Below are 23,542 nucleotides of genomic sequence, written 5' to 3'. Positions count from 1 at the left end.
ACTGCAACATTGAGGAACATCTCCAAACAATTGTCTGAATGTGAAGACCTCTACATTTAATCCACACTGACAAGTAGCAGATATCCAGTGTTCTGCCAAGTGTTCCATCTCAAACAAGTGGTGTCAATCAATCATTATGTGGTAATCAACAGCATACCAGTCGATGGATGGGATGGAAAAGACACCGCTGATGTGGGACGATATAGGCTACTGTAATAAGCACTGCAGTTGATAGGGCGATCCGTTTTAGCAGTTTTACTAGTTCTTCAATAATTTTTACACCAGCCAATGATATAGCTGAATGCTTCCGAGTTTCTCTGTCATCGCTAAAACACTCCTCCACTACTTTGCGAGTACCATATGCTAGACTATGAATCCAGATAGATGACTGTGCAGGACGCCCATTTCGTCATATACATCGAAGTATACCAGACCGCGTCCTACACTGACGCAGTTAAGAGTATCTATATACTTCTAGCACATCGATCATTGTGCATAATTTGCAGTTATGACTGGCCATCTTCCCCTATGTGGATGTCAGCAACAAAGTATTCCCACATTCATAGGATAAAGTCGATGATTGAAAGATCTCCCAGCACTGTCAGTGACCAACCCTCCCAGCAATATTGATGCCAATTAATTTGCAACTGACCAGAAGTATTAGGCTACTATATTCACTACATTTGACGTCTCATGAAGGAACAGCGTGAGATGAGTCCGTAACTGCTGTTCAGCAAAGACTGTTCTGCACCAAAATTTCTCATGGCACCCATACATCTGCACAAGATCTCACCAGATGCATGCATGGCGAGGAAATGTATAGTAGACACGGGGAGTGATGTGGTGACATGACAAACAGTTAACAAAAAATGTGTGGTTTATGTATGATGGAGATTCAGATGGATGTAACCTAAAACATTTCACGTAAATCAATGGTGCTATCAATTCTGGAGTATTATTCCAGTATGAAGAGTCAGTACCAACAAGAAACCAGCAAGAGACAAATGATCGTAGAGAATAAACACATGCACTCTTTAGGCGAAACGATTCTGTCTTCAGAAACGGTATAATGTTAAATCCATATGGTTTCTGAAGTATTAGTCATGCGGAATGCAACGCTCTTTACACTCTAATAAAGGACATATATGTCCAATATTCGATATACAACCAACCAGCAAGTTTACTATCCTGATAAACTTTATGATGATAAAACTATTTCCTTCTACACTATTCTGGGGTCCTAAGAAGTGACCAACCTGTTCCTCTTTACGAAGGTATCTTCAGTGTCTATCGCCACTTGAACTGCTTATAAACAAACTTTAACGAAGTCGGTAGACTGCTGTTCTGTCTCTCAGGAAACTGACGGATTATATACGTATTTTTAAGTTGGAAATTTATTAGTAGTAGTTGTATTTTTTTTTTTTTTTTTGACAGATGTGGCCATGCCTCACTGGCAAATAGGGCGAGGAAAAACGAAACGAATATTTTTGTTAGTTGATACGTTGAGTCACCACCCACGCCCTAGGGAATGAAAATGCTCACAAAGAAACAGCGACTTCTTATGAGGGAGTAAACATCACGATCAGTAGCCCATTAACGAAACAGTCTTATTGCTGTTTACAGTAGCATCACCATCGCCCTGGAAGCCTTCCTCTTGCACACAGAAGTCATGGTCTGATGTTAGGAAGTTTTGCTCATGTATAGGATAAATAGCAATTTCGTCCTAACACCACATCCCCGGTGTACCCCCTCCTCACGCTATTGAGGCAGATACATGAGGCATCAGACCACTCTCCTACAGAAGCCGCTATGGAATGGCTTAAGGCTGTTAAACGCACTGATTTATCTCCTTAATCCTTATGGAATAATATTGCTTGTGAGAACCCACTGTAATTTGGTAATATCTATATTTGACTGCATGTGTGAGGACACTGCCCTGGATCTGGATACATATGTTCTGCCTGATTTAATATAGCGCTACTGTGTTACACTTGTATCGCCTTTGTTGAAGTATTTGTTATGATAACCTACTAACTTCACAGGTGGGAGGGGGAGGATTAAAATTAAATGCATACAGAGCACAATTTTAAAGCTTTCCTTGGTGTAGAGTGTCCTGGCGCCCCCAACCCACCTAAATTCCCGTATTTCATGGTATTATTTCTCTAATTTTATATATTATCAGTCAATTTATATACTTGTGCTAGATTTTCACTATTTTGCATATTCCGTCATATTTACTTCAGTTGTACATATTTCCCATAAGTTTGTCGTAATTATATCAGATTTTGCTCGATTTTTGCCGATTTAATGTCTTTTCCGTATTTACCGATAGTTTTCCATATATGTATGGTCATATTGCTGACATACAGATATAAGGATATTTGCATGTCTTATACACCAGTCTGCTAATAAATTCTAGGAAGTTCCCTCTTCCTGATGATCTTCATGTGCGCGTTTTGGATAGCACGATCATTAAGAGTGTAACAACACTTCCTTCGTACTTAGATGAGGTTCAACGAGTGATGCAGATAATGGATACATTGGAAACTTCAAGTCCAGAAACAATTCTGTGTACTGCTATGACATATCAAAGAGCTTGTCTGCAGACTCAAGTAGTAATGCACTTGATGGAAACGTAAAGTCTGGAAACAGTTCTATATTTTCATTTGATTTGTGCTCTATCGTGTAGGAATCTCCAACAGAGAGTTGGCATGAGTACAGAGTCGATTTCTTGCTGCTCGGATGTCTTTCCCATAGGTATATGCTCTTATTGTTTATCATATGAGCTTCTCTGCTTCCGTTTATACCTTACAACTCTGATAGTTTCTCACAACCATGTCAGGACATCTACAAATTATAGATAACAGGTAGTTTCATATTTACTCTAATAACACGCCATTCGTTAGTCAACAGTGTGTTGGCTACACTTAGGATCTTGGACCGTAAGAGTTTCCCTTCTCCCTACCTACATAGTGCATCTCCAAAGCAGCGTAACCCATAGGACAGTTAGTAAGTTATGCATTCGAACCGCAACCATCTGCCGATGGCAGCTCTACACACATACACATAGACTCTAAACTCGTATTACCAATCGCGAAGTCTCGATGTCAACCGCTTGTACATTATTTTCGACAGTGCTACAGCCCTGAAAATAGAGAAAAATTCTTCTCAAAACAGTTACGTAGGTGATGTAAGCACATTTAAATTCATTCTGCCAAAGAGCATAATATCTTCGATGCAAGATATATTAGCAATATTTCGTAACAAGATTGTCTAGATTCTCCCGTAACAACAACAAACCAAGGCGTCCTGATGTGCCTACAACACCTCCTATTTTACTCTTAAACATACATGATAATGGCACTTGACCATCCCAATTCTGCTATTTTATGTGCTAGATGGATGGAGGGAGACTGTTCTTCATGAGTATTATTCTTATCTACAAGACAGAACAACCCATTAGCGCCGGCTCTAGGCGCTTCAGTCAGGAACTGCGCTGCTGCTACGGTCGCAGGTTCGAATCCTGCCTCGGGCATGGATGTCTTTGATGTCCTTAGGTTAGTTAGGTTAAAGTAGTTCTAAGTTCTAGGGGACTGATGACCTCAGATGTTAAGTCCCATAGTGCTAAGAGCCATTTGAACCATTTTGAGCACATTAACCGGACAGAATGGTATAGGACTGTACTCAAACGCACCCACTCACTTCCAACTACGTATACTACACATGCAGAGCAGACTGCGTGTTTTTTTTTCCTTCCTTTTTCTTTACTCTGATGACAGTTTCGAAATGAGGAGGAGATTCTGCAGTGATCGGTAATTTTTGCAGCATAATAGTGAAAATTATTTCGATTTTACACAAGGTGGAAATGTTTAGGAGATGTGAGATAAGTTAATACATCTGTCTGATGTATCGCTAAACAGCTCGGACCTCTGAAGTTTGGTCATCTGTAATCGGCGGCAGTACTGTAATTTTTCTTTCAGGTTGTTGCGTGTCACAAATGAATGCTACACAGTGAAGAACCAAATTGTTTTGCAGAGTTGATGATTCAGCATTGTGCAAAAACTTTGGGGAAAACCTTTGCTTTGTAAGATATCACTTTTAAGTTTAGTCTTCGTTTCTGGCGAGCTTTGCGAATTAAATTCCAATCTGCACCTATTTTTCCTTAAGACATGCACGTATCTTCTCAGCACACAAAAGAAGTTATACTATAAGTGTTGTGTCACCGCCAGACACCACACTTGCTAGGTGGTAGCCTTTAAATCGGCCGCGGTCCATTAGTATACGTCGGACCCGCGTGTCGCCACTGTCAGTGATTGCAGACCGAGCGCCGCCACACGGCAGGTCTAGTGAGACGTCCTGGCACTCGCCCCAGTTGTACAGCAGACTTTGTCAGAGATGGATCAATGACAAATACGCTCTCATTTGCCGAGACGATAGTTAGCATAGCCTTCAGCTACGTCATTTGCTACGACCTAGCAAGGCGCCATTACCAGTTTATATTGAGATTGTAATTCATGTATAAACAAGAGCGATGTTCTCCAATTATGGATTAAAGTTAAGTATTCCAGCAACTACGTTCTTTTCTTACTAGACTCAATTACTTTACCTTGTTCCAGACCTCACGCCAGTCTGCGTGAGCTTAAACGCGTGCATTTCGGCCTCCTCTAGCAACACGGTGTTGGCTCTTCTGCCAACACATCAATAAGCTTAAACGTTTTATCTTCTAGGTAGTAATTAACAAAATTGTTTACTGACATTTTTGTTTCTAAGCTACTAAAAAAATGCCATTGTTTTCTATTGGAAAAGAGTCTATTTGAGGAAATGGCACGAGAACCATCCGGCTGTGGGCAAAGGGAACTCGAATGAGAGAGAAGAGAATCAGTGACATTTCAATTATGATAGTAGTCTTCAATTTAGAGGTGCAACAGTGGAATAAGATTTATGTGGTTATAAAAGGGAGAGAGGCAATGTAAAGAGGCATTTGAGATTTTAAAGAGGGAGATGTGCCTTGCAATTTGTTCTGTACTGCAATATTGTGTATACTAAACACTGCAGACTGGCAATGGCAAGGAAAGCGTTTCTGAAGAAGAGAAATTTGTTAACATCGAGTATAGATTTAAGTGTCAGGAAGTCGTTTCTGAAAGTATTTGTATGGAGTGTAGCCATGTATGGAAGTGATACGTGGACGATAAATAGTTTAGACAAGAAGAGAATAGAAGCTTTAGAAATGTGGTGCTACAGAATAATGCTGAAGATTAGATGGGTAGATCACATAACTAACGAGGAGGTATTGAATAGGATTGGCGAGAAGAGGAGTTTGTGGCACAACTTGACTAGAAGAAGGGACCGGTTGGTAGGACATGTTCTGAGGCATCAAGGGATCACAAATTTAGCATTGGAGGGCAGCGTGGAGGGTAAAAATCGTAGAGGTAGACCAAGAGATGAATACACTAAGCAGATTCAGAAGGATGTAGGTTGCAGTAAGTACTGGGAGGTGAAGAAGCTTGCACAGCATAGAGTAGCATGGAGAGATGCATCAAACCAGTCTCAGGACTGAAGACCACAACAAGAACAAGAACAACAACAACAACAACAACAAACACTGCATCGTATTGAAACCATCCATTTTTTTACGATTCATATTGCAGCCTGTTATTTTGAATAATTTGTTTTAGAGTTTTTAATGTGTATGTAATTTCTGAAGTGATGCGTATTCGATTTATCATTTGTTCTGAATGTGGATGTAATTAATTGTAAGTCATTGTTCCACACTGCACTTCCATGGGGCCTGGGGCCAGTGGTATCAGATATCGATACCTCAATACTGGCGTTTCAAGGTGGCAGCAGAACAGCAAGTTACTGTGTGACGCCTACAGCGGTCGTGCAGGATCCCGCGGACCCAATGGGGCGCGCCCACTGCGCCACGCCTCCAGCGACTCCGTGCTTCGAGTACCCTCTGTCGTCGCAGTGTAGCACGGCCGGTGGCAGCCACTGCGTCCACTCGCGCTCGGAGCCATTGCGCTGGGATACCTCGGCTCGAGCTTCATCCTTGTCGACGTTATTATAGCTGGACTCTGCTTCTTGTCATACTATTTGTAATGAGTCTTTGTACTTTTGGGGAAATACAGGGAAATCTTCTGATTATAGTGTGAACTTGCTAGCTAATCATTTCTGTTCCTACCCAGTTTTCCCCCACGACAGATGTTGAAACACTCTGCAGTCGACCTCTAGTTACCCCTGTGTACGACACACAACAATCTACGATGACTAGTACCACTACCTAGGTGTGGCTCGCTTGAAATGGAAAAGTTTGCTGCCTTCCTGTCCTGTCGCCTCTTTGTTTGGTTTTTGCTGTTATGGGTGTTCTGGGTGCCCATTGTTTGCCTTGCTTGTGCCCTTTCTGTTCTGACTTCCGCGGTTGCTGCTTTTTCACCCCTTTTTGCTTACTCTGTGCTTCATTATCTTGTTGTTTTCTCCACTGCATAACTGTCTTGATTTTTTGTGTGGTGCTTCGTAGAATGTGGCTGCTCCTCCTTGATCGCCTGCTGCGCCGCTTGCCGTCGATTTAATTCAAGGTTATTTAGTTTCAGACTCGGCAAATGGCGCAACTGCTTGAAGTGATGAATCGCTTCACGATACAGCAGATGTGTTCATACAAGACGCCGTACACAAAGGCAGCACGACTGCCTGCATCGCCATTTCATGAATTTCTCAAGGCAAAGCGAAACTGGACGGACTGCCTCAAATCTCGACTCCCTTGCATCACTTGCGCAGGAAGAATGTTGGTTGGTTGGTTTGTGGGATTAAAGGGACCAGACTGCAACGGTGATGGGTCGCTGAAGAATGTTCCTTATGTTTGGTCGCAAGTGTGTCAATCTGCTTTCCAGAAGTGGAATAATACTTTGTTTGCTGATCAATGCGTTGTTCATTTTGATCCAACCAAACCTGTGGTCTTGGCTGTGGATGCTTCCTCTCATGGCATCGGTGCAGTTTTGTCGCATTAATTTGGTTCTGTTAACAGGCCGACATCCTTTGCTTCGAAGTTGTTGAATGAAGCTCAATGTAATTATTCGAAAATTGAAAAAGAGGCTCACTAAGTTTCATCGATATCTTTTTGGCAGAAAGTTTAACTTGGTGACTGCCCACAATCTCTACAGTCTCAAACTCGGCGTGATTTTTTTTTTTTTGGTGGGGGGGGGGGGGGGGGAATGTGGTATCGCATATCGACACCCTCTCTATCAACATATCAATCTGGGAATGGAATAACAACTTTCCTTCGGATGCCGGCAGCAGTGGTGCACGCTCACTGAACCACGCATCTGTAGGCTCTGAACTGAGATACCTCCTCTCGCCGCAGTGCCAGCCGCACAGTCCACTTGTACTTGGAGCCACTACACTATGACACCTTCGTTGGCGCATCGTCCTTGCTGAAGATGTGGTAGTTGGACTTTTCTTGCTGCGCTGTTTGTAATGAGTCTTTGTAATTTTATACTGTTGCGTACGAAGCCAACTTTCTTTTCCACAGAGTGTCATAGCTTGTCACTTTTCATGCCGGTACTGAAGAACCCAATTTTAAGAGATATGACTGGAAATGTAACATATGTGTGTGGTAAAGATGGTGCAACATTCGTATGTAGTAATAATAGAGTGTGCAGGGTGGGTGATTTCTGTTAAAACAGGGATCTGTGTGCTTTTATGTATATTTGCGGAAGTAATTAACTCATAGTCTGTCACGCCAGAGATACAATTTAATTTAAACTTGAATGCATTTCATGAAATTTATGGTAAGCTGACGCCTCTCTTCCAAACTACCGTACGGACTTCTCGTGAAACATGCATCAGAGAGCTTCACTGATAATTCCGAATTGAAAGTAATACTTCCTGCCAAGAACCTCGCATTATCTGGGATACAAGTCCACAGTATTGGCCAATGGTATCCTGGCAACCGAATTTCAATAAAGTTCATTTAAAACAGTACGTGATTCACACCAAGCTCGGTTTACTTGGTTACCATTTTACAATTACTACTGGCATACTAGTGTTAATACATGCTACATTATAGTGTTTTTACAGATCTGTATCAGCAAAGAAAAAAGCAGACCTGCAACCCAAGGCAACTCTGGGAATAATGTCATTGACTCAGTGAGGGAGCACAGCACATAAATTACTAGTAAGCTGCTATTTTATGTAAAATACAAAATTCTGAACCTAAAATAGTTGTTGTAATATCTAAGACTGTATGTCTAAATGTGACTTGTCGTCAGTTGTTTTACGTCGACAGCATTGGTCAACATAAATACAAGTTTAGTTATTTTCACTGAACCGCAGGTTAACTATTAACCAAATTATTTATCTTTTGGTGTCCACGGAATTTGTTGTGTTTGGAGAGCGGACTTGAAATCACAGTGCGACTATCCTGATGTGGGTTTCCCGTAGTTCTCCGTCTGTTGGTCTGTACTGGGACGATTCCTTTGAGAAAGAACACTTCCATTTTTGTGCCCAAACGTGATCGTATTTAAAGCTTGTGTCCCGTTAGTGATGACGTCATCGTCGACGGGGCGGTGAAACTATTACCCTCGTCACTCGGTAGAATTTCTGGTTGATTTCATCGAGATCACAGTTAACTGCGAGCCGTACGCCTTGCTATTGTTCTCGAGAATACTTATGCCCATAACTCTAAGTTTCCTAGAAAGCAATATTTGTATCTACGCCGCGCGGTCTTGGCGCCTTGCCACGATTGTCGCGGCTGCCCCTGTCGTAGGTTCCAGTCCCCCTGTTGTCCTTAGCGTAAGTAGTGTGTAAGCCTAGGGACCGATGACCTCAGCAGTTTGGTCCCACAGGAACTTATAAAAAATTTACAAATTGGTACTTACAAGAAAATAATTTATTACTTCTTTTTTATGTACGTCTCCATGAAAAGACGTGAGCTGGCAGTGGGCATGTTATCACGATTCCACATTTGGTTTATAGGTCAGATCAATGAAGTATTACCGAATTTTATCCTGCCTCGGGCATGGATGTTTGTGACGTCCTTAGGTTAGTTAGGTTTAACTAGTTCTAAGTTCTAGGGGACTAATGACCTCAGCAGTTGAGTCCCATAGTGCTCAGAGCCATTTGAACCATTACTGAATTTTGAAACAGACTGCTGCCGACAGTCTTGATTTTGCGGGCCAGTGTTCTAAATACTGAGCCCTCTCGCAGATCTACTTCCACTAGTAGCTCTCTCCTAGTTCCCAAAATTCACAGAAGTTCTCCTGCGCACCTCGTGGAAATGGCACTCCTGGAAGAAAGGATATTGCGAACGTAAGGCCAAACAACAACTCAGGGAATTGTTTCAAGATGAATCTTACGCTCTGTAGTGGGTGCCACTTAGGTTTCTCAGAGACAATGCTCTTATTGCCTGTGATATGTGCAAAGTTTCAAAATAGTGCAAACTCTGCCTCAGAGTGAAAGATTTATTCAGGGAACAATGGGTTAGATTAAAGCAAAGCCATTTGTCCGCATTTCTTCTATGAATGCTAGTCTCCTAAGGTATGCAGGATAACTTTTGTGAAGTTTGGAAACTAGGAGACAGGTACTGGCGAAGTGGAACTGTGAAGGCGGGTACCGACTCGTGTCTGGAAGGCGCAGCATTTCCCTCGGAAAGCAAAGTTAATCTATCGGGAAGTTTCTATGGAAAAGGGCTTATTAATACGCAACAGATGATGTTGCTGATGAGCGTTTTTCCGGTCATGGGAGGGTCTCATGCTAACTGCAACAAATTTAACGAGGAAGCTGTTCAAGAGCATCTACGAAAAATACTGAGATATTTGCAGGATTCAGAAGATGCTGGGATTTCGATTGACTAGAAAGGGGATAATGGGATGAGACAGCTACGGTACAGTTGCCAGATTCCAGGTATTATCTCACGGTTAGCGATGAGGAGACGGTTTAAAGTACTGAGGCAAAGGATGTGAAGTGTGTACTGTAATGGTACTTGAATTACGTAACCATTGCGGCACCTCACCTCAACCTCTCGATACCAGCAATATTCTACTGTGTTTCTGTAAAGAGTTAACATATTTCTGAGACAACATTCAGATTTTATTTCTTTAATGTAGAGGTACTTTGATACATCGATTTGTTTATATTGCAATGATATTATTCTTATGTGTATTCTTTCTTTTGTCACTATGATCTTTGACGTACTTGTAACTCTGATTTTTGGGCGCGTAAGCGGTTATTAGAGAGAGTCAAGTCTTGGTCGTCATGTTGAAAAGACGCAATTGTAGTCTGTTTATGAAATGTGAACTTTGACAGTGAGGAAGATATTTTCAAGTATGTTTTATATTGTGAAGTGATGTTGCAACAAAAGTAATAAAAAGAAGTGTAACTTATATTCGGAGTGCTGATTACTTTTTTACATCACTATTGTCGTAACTTGCAAAAGTTTAATCTTCAAGAATGGTTCGTGAAACACATCTATAAAACTTTTGAATATCGCAGAATATCACCTAGGCCTCTTTGCATCCGAGCTTGGAATCATCACTACCTAGATTTTCGACGATTGAGCCATCAGTTCACAACGAGACCAGCGTGGGAAACACGAAAAGATGACTGCCTAGTTTATCCATTATTTCAAGAAATGGCTTTAATAACTGTGCTCTAATGACACCTGCCACATAATATAACTTTGTTGTTGGCCGAAAATGCAATATTTAGCAGCGTGAGCAACACAACAATCATAATTTTCGGCCTTCGTTGTGGCAGGGTTGCCAGAGTGGACACGCACCTGTTGCGCTTGCGCATGCTCTCTGCGTGCGGCGACTTGATGTACTGCTCGACGATCTGCTTCCAGCGGCGGCGGCAGAGCCAGCCGCGGAAGAAGCTCTGCACCTTCTTGATCTTGCGCAGCTCCAGCGTCTCCTGCTCGGAGTGGGGGCCCGCGCCCGCGCCCAGCGCGCCGCCCAGGCACGCGCCGCCCCCGGCCGCCCCCAGCAGACCCGCCGCCAGGCCGCCTCCCGCGCCGCCCCCACTCAGAGACGAGCCGCCGTACGTCGCCGGAAGCGGCCGCCACTCCTTTTTCAGAGCGCACAGCTGAAACAGGACAGGAATCTCACTGTCGTGAGAATTTGAATGACAGGCGGCTTTCCCAATAGAGTCCTGCATGACCCAGTAAGCGAGCACAAAATACGAGATGGGGCGAGCACACCCTAACTGGATAGGCTGCCCGCACTAGTTCTAGCATAGAAGCTGTGACCGAATACGTAGAACGTAACTTCAAACACATTACACGTGTCATTATCCGTGTTAGACTGCAGCCAGTACGGGCATCTCATTTGTGGTGTCTCTCTCTGTGTATTCATGCAGCGCGAGGAAGCCAGTGGAGAAAGACGTAAGACTGAAACCAATGTTTACACACGAAGAAACGGGAAGGTCTAAAAAGCCAAGTATGGAGTGCATTTCTGTTGGTTGTAGACGAAAACAGTGCGTCTACTCGGTACGTATCGTGCATTAACTGCTCCACATTATTGCGTTTCCAGTGGGGAACCACTCATTTTAAGAAACACAGTTGCAAGAAACCTCACAAAGACACAGCTCCTTCAGGGATACCGGCAGTAATAAAAAATAGTATTACAGCGAAGTGTGTTGCACTGTGTGCTAAAGATTTGAGACCTTTTAATGCTGCCTCCGGTGAAGGTTTGAGAGAACTAGGCCAAGAATGAATACATCTAGCTGCGCATTTTGGAGAAACCGTGGCAGATGTCATGCCACGTCCCTCTACAACAAGCTGTTGCAATACGACACAGCATAATGCCTTCTGTTATTGCGAAAGTTATTAATAAAACATGTGCTGCCACAGTTGATATGTGGACTGACTCGCATAATCAGGTGCACTGTTTGACGCTTACAACACATTACATTAACACAGTTTGGTCTCTTGTGACCAATGTTTTATTTACAACAAAATACCCAGAAAAGCAGGAAATTCTTAGCAATGTGCGAGAAATGTGTGCTACTTACGCAGGTACAACATGCAGTCATTAACATAATCGTTTTTGCACATTTAGTGGATAGTGTATTATAGTGAAACGGGAATGTTGTAATTCGTACAATATTTCATTAACGTAAAACACCTCGTTTTTACGGGAACGTTTCGATGATTTCCACATCAGTTCTGTGTTACTTGTCTCTTTAGTTTATTATCATAGATCCTTCAAGTACTGTGTCATCACCACCCAGAAGGAGAGAGGAGCAACAACAGATCATCCGCAGCAGATCAAGTAGATCTCTACATTATAATGCACCCCGGAGATGATGATATCTTAAAGTGGTGGAGCAGACATGAAACACATCTGCCAGGTCTCGCTGCAGTTGCAAGACGTATTTTATGTATCCCAGCAACAAGCGCACCAAGTGAAAGATGCTTTAGGAAAGCCGTCATGTTATTAACAAATCGCCGCAGCCAATTAAATCCGGAACGCGTTAGTGATTTACTGCTGATCAGCAATAACTATAATTTTGTTTCTGTTGCAAACAAGTGAAAAGTATGACAAGTTACGTCTGTAAATGTTTCATGTTCTTTGTATGCTTTCTTTATGAAGATGGTCGTCTTCTAGATTACAGGTACACCACTTATTTAATGTCTCCTATTAATGAAAGGAAAAATATATCTTCTGTTTGGAAATGAGACTCGTCTTCTATTCGCGATTGTATTGAAATATCATTTTACTTTCCAGGTGTTTTATGAATTTAGCTGTGTCACGTACCCGTTCTTGGAAACGTTACTTTTGTATTAAAACAGAGAGAGACAGAGATAAATACATTGTGTGTGTGTGTGTGAGAGAGAGAGAGAGAGAGAGAGAGAGAGAGAGAGAGAGAAAGAGGCGTTGGATTTGTACAGTACAGTGCAGCGACCTGGGGTGAGGCAAGGTGAGACGTCAGCGCTGACCGGTCATGTTTGCTTATCCAAGTGTCCGGAATCCGGACAACAGACATGGGGCGAGCATGTGACCGAGCCGAGTCATGTGGGGCCGGACACGAGCGGCTCGGTCCGCCCGTCAATAGGCGAGCAGTGACCGGTCAAACACTGGGCGTTGCAGCACTCTATTTCCCTTCCCAACTCTTGGAAAGAATGTATTTTAATCCAAATTTTAAAGTGTGTGTGTGTGTGGAGGGGGGGGGGGAGGAACGGTCTAACTCCATTGTTTATCGTAGTGCCAGTCTCACAAGGCGCGTTGGAAGCGTGAAGTCCACCTGCGCCTAGTGTGGCTTCTGGAAAGTCAGTCGCTGCCAGTGCGCGTTCAGGAGGTGCCGCTCCCCATTCGATTAACTTTCACCGCTCGAAACTGTGATTAAACAGGCTTTCCTCCGTAAGCATTCCCGTATCGGTGTATTCTTTGAATTGGAAAAGGGCAACGATGCTACCTGGAGGAATAATAGCCGGCCGAAGTGGCCGAGTGGTTCTAGGCGCTTCAGTCTGGAACAACACGACCGCTACGGTCGAATCCTGACTCGGGCATGGATGTGTGTGATGTCCTTAGGTTAGTCAGGTTTAAGTAGTTCCAAGTCTAGAGGACTGATGACCTCAGAAGTTAAGTCCCATAGTGCTCGCTATGGTCGCAGGTTCGAATCCTGCCTCGGGCATGGATGTGTGTGATGTCCTTAGGTTAGTTAGGTTTAACTAGTTCTAAGTTCTAGGGGACTAATGACCTCAGAAGTTGAGTCCCATAGTGCTCAGAGCCATTTGAACCATTTTGAACCATAGTGCTCAGAGCCATTTGAACCATTTTTGAGGAACGATATTTTGTTGCAGGTTTACGCGTGGGGTTTCTGTCGGCGTCTCTCAACATTCATACAGTTTTTCCTGTCAGAAAGGTTCACTACTGGCCATTAAAATTGCTACACCATGAAGATGACGTGCTACAGACGCGAAATTTAACCGACAGGAAGAAGATGCTGTGATATGCAAATGATTAGCTTTTCAGAGCATTCATACGAGGTTGGCGCCGGTGGCGACACCTACAACGTGCTGACCTGAGGGAAGTTTCCAACCGATTTCTCATACAGAAACAGCAGTTGACCGGCGTTGCCTGGTGAAACGTTGTTGTGATGCCTCGTGTAAGGAGGAGAAATGCATACCATCACGTTTCCGACTTTTATAAAGGTCGGATTGTAGCCTATCGTGATTGCGGTTTATCGTATCGCGACACTGCTGCTCGCGTTGGTCGAGATCCAATGACTGTTAGCAGAATATGGAATCAGTGGGTTCAGGAGGGTAATAAGGAACACCGTACTGGATGCCAACGGCCTCGTATCACTAGAGGTCGAGATGACAGGCATCTTATCCGCATGGCTGTAACGGATCGTGCAGCCACGTCTCGATCCCTGAGTCAACAGATGGGGACGTTTGCAAGACAACAACCACCTCTACGAACATGTAGCGATCATACAGCTGCCATCGGACAGTGATTTCACAGCTGGAGTGAAACAGGCATCAAACAGATGCAACTGGACGGAGGTCGTACAACTGGAGTGGGTCAAATATCGCACAGCTGCGATGGGGCAGTAAATGGGACAGGGACTGCACAGCTACAATAAGACAGGGATCACAGGCCTACAATGAGCAGATGTAACGTAAATGAGCTCAAGTCACATTACGAAAAACATGCCCAAAACAAGGCAGATCCACCGTGCGGCGGCCTGAACTACACTCTCCACACACTACTGATTAATCGTCTTATTGTGTCAGTGCACTCGACATCTGTATTAACTGAAAATCGGCAAAATCGTGTCTGTTCGGACAAAACTACTCATCTCCAATCAGCTACTGGGCAGTTTCTGTTTATCTGGCCCGCTGAAGGTGTGCTGTCTGATGTGCCACTGAAGGCAATAACGTTTTGCGAGATACTCCAAATATGTATTGCATGCAGATCCCTTTGCAATGCTAGCACAGAAATTGGTTGAAATGTATCTCCTTTCTCTGAAACACATCGACACTGACAAGAGGTGACATTCAAGTTCTATGTCTCTCGATTAGGATCTTTCGACAATCATTCGTTTTACATCGTGTTAATGACTGTGACGATTCTGAAGACACATTTGGCAGTCCACCTTGGGACATCAATAAATCTGGCAAGAATATTCACTGAGTGGTCATCGAAACATCGTCAAAGATACCTCCTTTCTGCCACTGTAGCGCGTCTTCCCGACGATTCGACTTACTTTGCCGATTCCATACAACCGATTGGCACATGCTCATCATTTCCCTGCCCTGACTTATAACGGGTCATTCTCAAGTGTAAATAAACATTGTTGACGAATCTTGAGCCGTGTATCGACTCGTGCTACACCTTGTGTTTAGACTGCATTGGTTTTCCTTTTCTTCCCCTGACGTGTTTGTTTGATATGTTGTCTGTCATTAAGTGGCTGCTTGGCTGTCTTTTCCCTCTGCTATCGATATCTGCGGTTTTGCTTCCGGGAAACTGCTACGGAGGAAGTGAGATCTTTGACAGGTTGTAACCCCGTGTGGTGGCGCGGAAGTAGGGGCGTGGCGCACAGAGAGAGAGTGGTGGACACGGGAGGTCAGTGTGGCTCTCCAGCGCGAAGCACGCGTGGTCGGTTGTACCGACTCGCCACGTGATGTATGTCGGTTGTGTGTAGCGAGCGGGTCGAGTTGACGGAAGAGCTCCCCGCGTGTTGTTTGTATATAGAATCGCCCCACGAGTAGTTGCTGTTCAGTTCGCATTGGTGGGACGTTAACAAGCTTCTTTAAATCCTCCGTTTCAAAACTGGAGCTTAAAAGGAGACACCTAAGATGAAGGAGTGGTCACTACCCGGCAATGTTGCAGAGAAAACGTGAACTCCGGTGACAGAGCGTGTTGTCGCGTGACCGTAGCGTGTTGGGTACGCTGGCGACGCGTGCGCGGTCGGATGTGTGAATTCTTGCCATCGGAGGTCGTGTACTGCCTGTTCGAGCATAATTGCAAGTTAAGTTCGTGGAAGGTTTAATCATTAAGTAATAATTTTGTGTAACCAGCGTCTCTTCTGCCTTGTGGCCTCTGGCGACCGGGTTTCTTGTCCCTGGCACCGGTGTAATTGAAGACAGTGGTCTTTCCTCCTCCTCTCGTTACTGCCCGATGGGAGGTGTAGTTTTGGCAGTTTAATCGTTTCGCTATTCTGTCGTGGGTTATGAGTAAATTCATGCTTCTTGTGGTTGATCATGTGGTCGCTCATTCAAGACTGTGTGGTGTAATGTTTCCTTGCACGAGGTTAGCTCTAATTCTGTCAGCACGTTAACCCATCTTATTACAAGTTTTCGCTGGCTAAAAATCGGTGCAGTGACCAGCCTGAGAGTGGCAATTGTGTTTACGGGCGTATTTAAATTGCTCAGTATTCTGTCTAGTCTGAGCATCCCCGAGTGGGTGATTTGTGGCCGCCTTACACGGGTCTGTCATATCTGTTATTAATGATATTCCAGGACACTTTAGTTTAAAATTTTTTTAAAATTCCTCCAAGTTTGTAAATTCCTTTTATTGCCATTAATCGTGTGTTTCCCGAGACCTGTTTAATTTTTTCAGCGGCGGTGTTGGTAGCTTCACTACCTCGCCGTACTTTATCAACAAAGTTCTGTATTTACTTTGGTAGCCTGTTTACTAATGTTCTTTAAATGTTTTTAAGTTGTTGTATTGCTATAAATTACTTTGATTGGCTTTAGCGGCCTGTTTTAAAAAGGTAGTTTATCGCCGTACTGCTAGCTTCTATGTTTTTTAAAAAAAATTTTAAACTGCTGTATTGCTATAAATTACTTGATTGCCGTTAGCGGCGTGTTTAAAAGGCTGTTTATTGCCGTACTGCTAGTTTCTGTAAGATACGAATAAAACATTTGTGAAAATCTCAACTCGACAGTAAACTACTAGAAATTTGGCGCAGTTTCCCAACTTGTTCAAAAAATGGCTCTGAGCACTATGGGACTCAACTGCTGTGGTCATAAGTCCCCTAGAACTTAGAACTACTTAAACCTAACTAATCTAAGGACAGCACACAACACCCAGCCATCACGAGGCAGAGAAAATCCCTGACCCCGCCGGGAATCGAACCCGGGAACCCGGGCGTGCGAAGCGAGAACGCTACCGCACGACCACGAGATGCGGGCTCCCAACTTGTGCTGTGGCTTGTAGTAACCGTAACCACTGTGTGTGTCAAATTTTATTTGAAGGAGCAAAATACACCTCAAAACGTAGTTTGGCATCGTACGTTTAGAGGGGATATGTTCGAAACGATGATGCATAAAAAATGTTTTTCACATAAATCTCGATATTTAATTAACATTCTTGAAAAGTGTATAATCAACTTTTGCACTACTTTGAAATTGTGCAGAATACCGTGTACTGTCCTGCGAACGGTGCGAACGGATCAGGGCGTGAGCTGACGCTGTCTCCTGTTGTGAATTGGTTCGTCCGAATAGTCCACCTGGTGCCTGAGGATACGAGCTGGAATGCTTTCAGGTGAGGAAACTCGGTGGGAAAAGGACGACGAACTATGTATAGTAACTGACATTGAAGAACGAAATATAATTGGAGACCACTATCAAATCCTACGGGGCACTGACACACTGGCTGCGCTGTGCACCGAGTGCAGCTGAGCGCCACGAGACACCGAGTCCCGTCCCGGTGGCGGAGTAACGCAGGTTCAGCGTCTGAGGCGGACTGAGGTCAGAGTCGGAATCTTTCAGCAGCGCCGGCGGGGGCTCTTACACAATAGGCTCGCACGACGCGCCTCCCGCGCTATCATGAGTCGCCCTCTTGACCTCGGCTCCTTCCAGAAGCTTCTATGCTCTATGTCACACTACCGTTACCACAAAAATGCAGTTCCTCCTGCTTCCTAGCGTCCCTGCTGAAGTTAGGTTACTCCTTTACTGCCACACCTTGTGTAGCATCATACCCTTAGCTATACACTTAAAATAGTTCGCGCTACTCATTCGCGATACATACGCGACAACAGCACTACCATTAATTAATTATGAAAAATGTAAACAATATAAATAAAATTGAAGACTCTTTCAAGCCACATAATCCATTTGTACTAAAGCTGCTTTCTGAAACATTTTTCAAAAATAGACAATGTGCTGTTGGAATATTTTCAACATAACAAATTAAAATACCTAAACATCCATTACTATTCTAATCAATTACTTTATTTACATTTGTTTTATGTTATTAAATTATTGTCTTGTGCTTTACATTGCTTTTTGTTTTTTTTCGCGTGTAGTTGAAAATAAGTAACATAAGTAACTCATTCTGATGCAAAATCGTTACAATAATGATCATCTACAGAGAAATGCTTAATGTATAACTCATTTTTACACCGTGCCCACAGAATGAGCGAAATTTCTTCACATAATGAACACGTTGGAGAACGCAGGGCAAAACAAAATTTGTCAGAATCACGGTACATTCTATAAATACCCCTGGAACTTGTTTACCTGGTGATCCCAGCGGTATAGCCGTGGGACGTTTGCAGCGCATTTTTTACACATGGATGATGTCGCTTGAAAGCGTCTTTAACTTTTTGCGCTATAACAAAAGTTTTCATTTTTCAAAAATAATTGAAGATCGTGCGGTATTTTGCACAATTTCAAGTCACTGCAAAAGCTGTCGTTTCGAAGATATTCCTTCCATACATTAAGTGCAAAATTCTGGATGCGTTTCACTCCTTAAAAACGAAATTTGGCAATAAAAATACGTATTCCATTATTGTGCTCCCATTATATACCCTAGACCACAATGGGAATTCCACTGTTAAATGCAGAGGAGAGAGCGGACAGATAGAGTACACTGAAGGCCACTATGAGGTGGAAGAAATGTCTGATGTAATAGAACAAGAAGCAAGAGTCGATATAGAAAGGATATGGGATCCAGTATAAGAATCAGAATTGAAAAGAGATTTGGAAGAGTTAAGATCAAATAAGACAGAACGGATAGGTAACATTCCGTCAGAATTTCTAAAATCATTGGCAGCAGTGGCAACAAAACGACTGTTCACGTTGGTGTGTAGAATGTATGAGTCTGGAGATGTACCATCTGATTTTCGGAAAAGCGCCGGCCGCGGTGGTCTAGCGGTTCTAGGCGCTCAGTCCGGAGCTGCGCGACTGCTACGGTCGCAGGATCGAATCCTGCCTCGGGCATGGATGTGTGTGATGTCCTTAGGTTAGTTAGGTTTAAGTAGTTCTAAGTTCTAGGCGACTGATGACCACAGATGTTAAGTCTAATAGTGCTCAGAGCCATTTTCGGAAAAGCGTCGTCCATACAGTTCCGAAGAAGTGTGACAACTATGTTAAAATCAGATTAACAGCTTATGCATCCAAGATTAACATACAGAAGAATGGAAAAGAAAACTGAGGGTGTGTTAGATGACGAGCAGTTTGGCTCTAGCAAAGGAAAGGAAGCAGTGAGGGAATTCTGACATTGACGTTCGTAATGGACGCAAGACTAAAGAAGAACCGAAACATATTGACAGGATTTATCGACCCGGAAAAAGCATTCGAGAATATTAAATGTTACAAGATGTTCGAAATTCTGACGAAAAATGGGGAGAGCTATTGGGAGAGACGGGTAATATACAATATGTAGAAGAGACAAGAGGACATAACAAGAATGGACGACCAAGAACGAAGTTCTCGGATTAAAAAGGGTATAAAAGAGGGATGTAGTTTTTCGAACCTACTGTGGAACCTATACATCGAAGAAGCAATGATAGAAATAAAATATAGGTCCAGAGGTGAAAGGATATCATTGATAAGATTGATTGATGACATTGTTATACTCACTGAAAGCGAAGAAGAATTATAGGGTCTGTTGAATGAACAGTCTAATGAGTGCAGAATGTGGATTGAGAGTAAATCGAAGAAAGAAGCAGCAGAAATAAGAACAGCGAGAAACTTAGCATAAGGATTGGTGGTAACGAAGTGGATGAAGTTAAGGAATTCTACTACCTAGGTAGCAAAATAACCAATGACAGATGGAGCAAGAAGGAATTCTAAAGCAGATCAGCAACGGCGAAAAGTGCAACCGTGTCCAAGAGAAGTCTAGTATTGACAAAAAAAAGTCTTAAATTGAGGAACAAATTTCCTGAGAATGTACGTTTTGAGACATGGACTGCAGGAAAACCGGAACAGAAGGGAATCGAAGCATTTGAGATGTGATGCTACAAAAAATGTTAAAAATTTGTTGTACTGGTAAGGTAAGGAATGACAATGTTCTCTACAGAATCTGCAAGGAACGGAATAACTAGAAAACACTGACAAGAAGAAGGGGCAGGATGATAGGATATCTGTCAGACATCAGGGAATAACTTCCATCGTACTAGAAGGAGGTGTAGAGGGTAACCATTACAGTGGAAGACAGAGATTGGAATACATACAGCAAAGTAGGTTGCAAGTCCTACTGTGACATGAAGAGGTTGGCACAGGAAAGGAATTCGCGGCGGATAGCATAAAATCAGTCAGAAGAATGAGAAAAAAAGAAAGACATTCGCCAGTTTTCATGAAGATCGTTGAGTTCCACTTGAGAACGTTCCCCCGTTGGTTCCACAATGGTGGGTCATACGACAGCCCGGTACTAATCAGGGCGCTCCAGAGCGACCGACGTGCTTTTTTAAGAGGCGTGTCTAGTACTTTGTCCGATGTTTTTCCGTTTTCGTGAAAACAGCAAACAGCACCATCAAGAGACTTGTATTCTTTATTGGCGAAACTACTGCACGCCATGGGAGAGTAGGCAAAATCTGTGTCATTTAAGCAGTCATTCTTCTTCGCGCATGATTGAAGGACGTAGAAACGCATAATTTAGTACTATGCTAAGTACTCTTTTCCACGTACTTTACAGCGGTTTGGAGAAAATGAATGTAAATGTCTCTGTAGACTCCCATGGGTACATAGAAATATTGTGCAATACATTCGACTGGTTCCTTTCTTTCCTATAAAACCACAAACCTTAGAAGCCTCATCGCAAGTTAAAATTGTGTACCTGACTGATATTCGTGAGCCGTGGTAAAAACTGCTGTTTTGAAGAGCGCGCCGCGGCGCGTAGTGTGAAGCAGTTGTCCTCCGTTTCTGGCGGTGGAGCCGCTGTGGCAGTCGCAGCTTTGGTGTCTCCCTCTGGTTGGAAAGGAGAAAGGTTGCCTGTTGACGTGCATTTAAGGGGCGTCAGTCTGGGTCAGTCTCTCGTCCCCAGCTTGCTAGTCTGTCTCTCGTCCGCATTTGTTAGGCAGTTAGTGTCTGTCGTCAGGAGTGCTAGTATGTCTGTCGTTCAGATCAACCTTTAAAGCCGGCAAAAAGAGAGTCTTTCCACTCCGCCTGTAAGAGAACTCAGCGAGTGGTCGCCCGGTCGGGGATTAGTTCCTGCATCTGAGTCTGCGCGTTAGGCCGCCAGTCTGCTCGAGTTTGCTCAGGCAACGGTCATTGGCGGTTGGACCGATCGGTTGGTCGGTCACGCACTGAGACACAAGATGACTTGTCCGTCTTGAGCGTCGGCGCATGTGAGGTCGCCACGTGAGTCCAGTGGGCCGCGGCATATAGCGAGGGGTAGTGACTTCGCGGTCGACACGAGAGCAACAGGAGTCAAATACCGACATCAGTCTGGCCGGTGCGAGCTGCGACGCCGTGAGACGGGAGATCGGCGCGCCTTCCTGCGTCCGTTGAAGCGGCTGGCAGCGGACGGTTCGGGAGAGCGATTTGGGGGTGGTGCACCAGATCTTCTCGAGAAATCGCAGTTTATTAGAAGTTAAGTGATTGGTGATATGTTGTTTGATTTACTCTTGTTAAATTCTACTTGTTTTCTTGTTGAGGTCACCAGCCGTTTTGCTTTGGGGTCGTCCCACCATTCTTCTCCGTTTGCCCACCCGCGGGAAGGTGGTTGTTTATAATTTGGGTGGTCCGTTTTTCCCTTGTGGAGTAGGGGCGAGTTAGAGCAACCTGCATTTCTGGTTGTTCGGTAATCTCCCTATCAATCTACCGTACGTTAGTGGCTGCCTCTGTCATGTTCGTCGGATTTGGTGTGTTAACGAATTTTTTGCGTGGAGTGTAATGGCCTAATACCCGAAATATCTTTGGAAACTTTGATATTATTGCCTATGATCTTGAGAGGCGGTATCTGTGTACTGTAGAGCATCTTAACTATTGTTTGGCCAACGTTGTAGAATTTTATATAAGATTGCATTTCATGGGCTTTTATTTAAATGATCATTTTAGTATATAAAGATGCCACCCTTTCATCGTTAGACTTTTCTTAAAAGTTAAAATCAAGTTGCACCTTCGGTGGCAAGGTTAATATTTAATTGTTAGTGTTTTGTACCATTTCCGTCCCTCCTACGGGGGGGGGGGGGGTTCATAGTTTGTGTGGTTGTATAAATTGTTAAAACAGTTTAAAGTTATCTGGTATGTTGCAGATTTGCACCAGTGTAGTCTTTCAGAGGCTGTTGTGAGCGGTCGTAACTACGGCCGTGTCAAAAGGGAGCGAGAAGGTTCTCTGGCCGAAAGCTCATACAGTCAAAACTTGTTTCTTTCTGCCTCTGAATAAATTGTAACTTTGATATTTAGAGGGTGCTTTCTGATTATAATTTTAAATCTGTTTCTTTTAAAAAATGCTTTTAGGCACTATTAAAGTGAATAAAATTCCCATTTGTTAAAAGGAATTTGCTTATGATTTTATCAGTTACTCCCTGGCAACTACTTCCATGCTTACATAGTGTGATTAAATGTGTTAATGTTCTTGATGAATCGCTAGTAAATAAAATAAATTCTTAAGAATATTCTTTGAAAGTAAATCACGGTTCAATGCGAAACTACGAGCGCTTCCTTTCGAGGAATCGTTCTAAGACTTGTTTTCTGTAGTCGTCAGTGCGGAATGATCTTGCTCGTATAGTGATTGTGCCACTTTTAAATTACGAGCAGCAGCCTATACGCACTGTGTCGAATTATTACCTGGGGAAGGGAATGATCAACTTGAACGCACTATTATGAGTGAAAGAGTAAACGGGAGTGAGAGTTGTGCAGGAAGCACACCTGCCAGGCTCCCCGACAGCTCGGCAAGTGACTGCACTACAGTGAGTACGGCGGGTTGCGCTCGTGCAGGCGCGGCCGCGGCCGCGGCAGCCACTCCGCGCCAGTCTTCCGCCGAGAGGCATTATCGGCTGCCCGGTGCGCCCGACTGAGGCCTTTTGTAGCTGTCGGCCACTCAGTAACTGGCCGTCCTTTGTATCGGGGGTCGCATGTAAAATGTAAAAGCGCAGCGATCGATGTCTGCCCGGCACTGCCGCTGGCAGCTGCCCGATGGGACACTCGCTGGCTCGTACCGATTCCATGTCTGACTTTTATTCACGTGGAGTGCTCAAGTTAAAGACGCGCGGACGGAAAGAGTAAACAATGTTGACCAGACGCTAGCGCGTTACATCCACTTACAGCTGGATGCACCTCCTTACAGCTTTAGTTGCTACACAGGGTGAACATGAATAGAACCGCCAAGTGACTGGAAATGGAGAAAAAAACGTGTGTCCGGACATGCATCGC

The 23,542-nt window shown here is 43.7% G+C and overlaps 1 protein-coding gene across 1 annotated transcript in view; it reads right to left on the bottom strand.

The window, feature by feature from the left end:
• The window catches only part of LOC126199146 (ras-specific guanine nucleotide-releasing factor 2-like), a 1,534,440-nt gene that overhangs the window by 876,342 nt on the left and 634,556 nt on the right, over nt 1-23,542 (bottom strand). The window contains exon 5 of the mRNA XM_049935901.1: nt 10,772-11,076. Within this exon, the coding sequence (XP_049791858.1) occupies nt 10,772-11,076 (305 nt within the window). The remainder of the gene's footprint in view (nt 1-10,771; nt 11,077-23,542) is intronic.

This window comes from Schistocerca nitens, chromosome 8, assembly GCF_023898315.1.
Source record: "Schistocerca nitens isolate TAMUIC-IGC-003100 chromosome 8, iqSchNite1.1, whole genome shotgun sequence".
NCBI classification, from domain to species: domain Eukaryota; kingdom Metazoa; phylum Arthropoda; class Insecta; order Orthoptera; family Acrididae; genus Schistocerca; species Schistocerca nitens.
The sequence above is the reverse complement of the archived record's forward strand: the minus strand, read 5'-3'. Positions and strand labels throughout refer to the sequence as shown.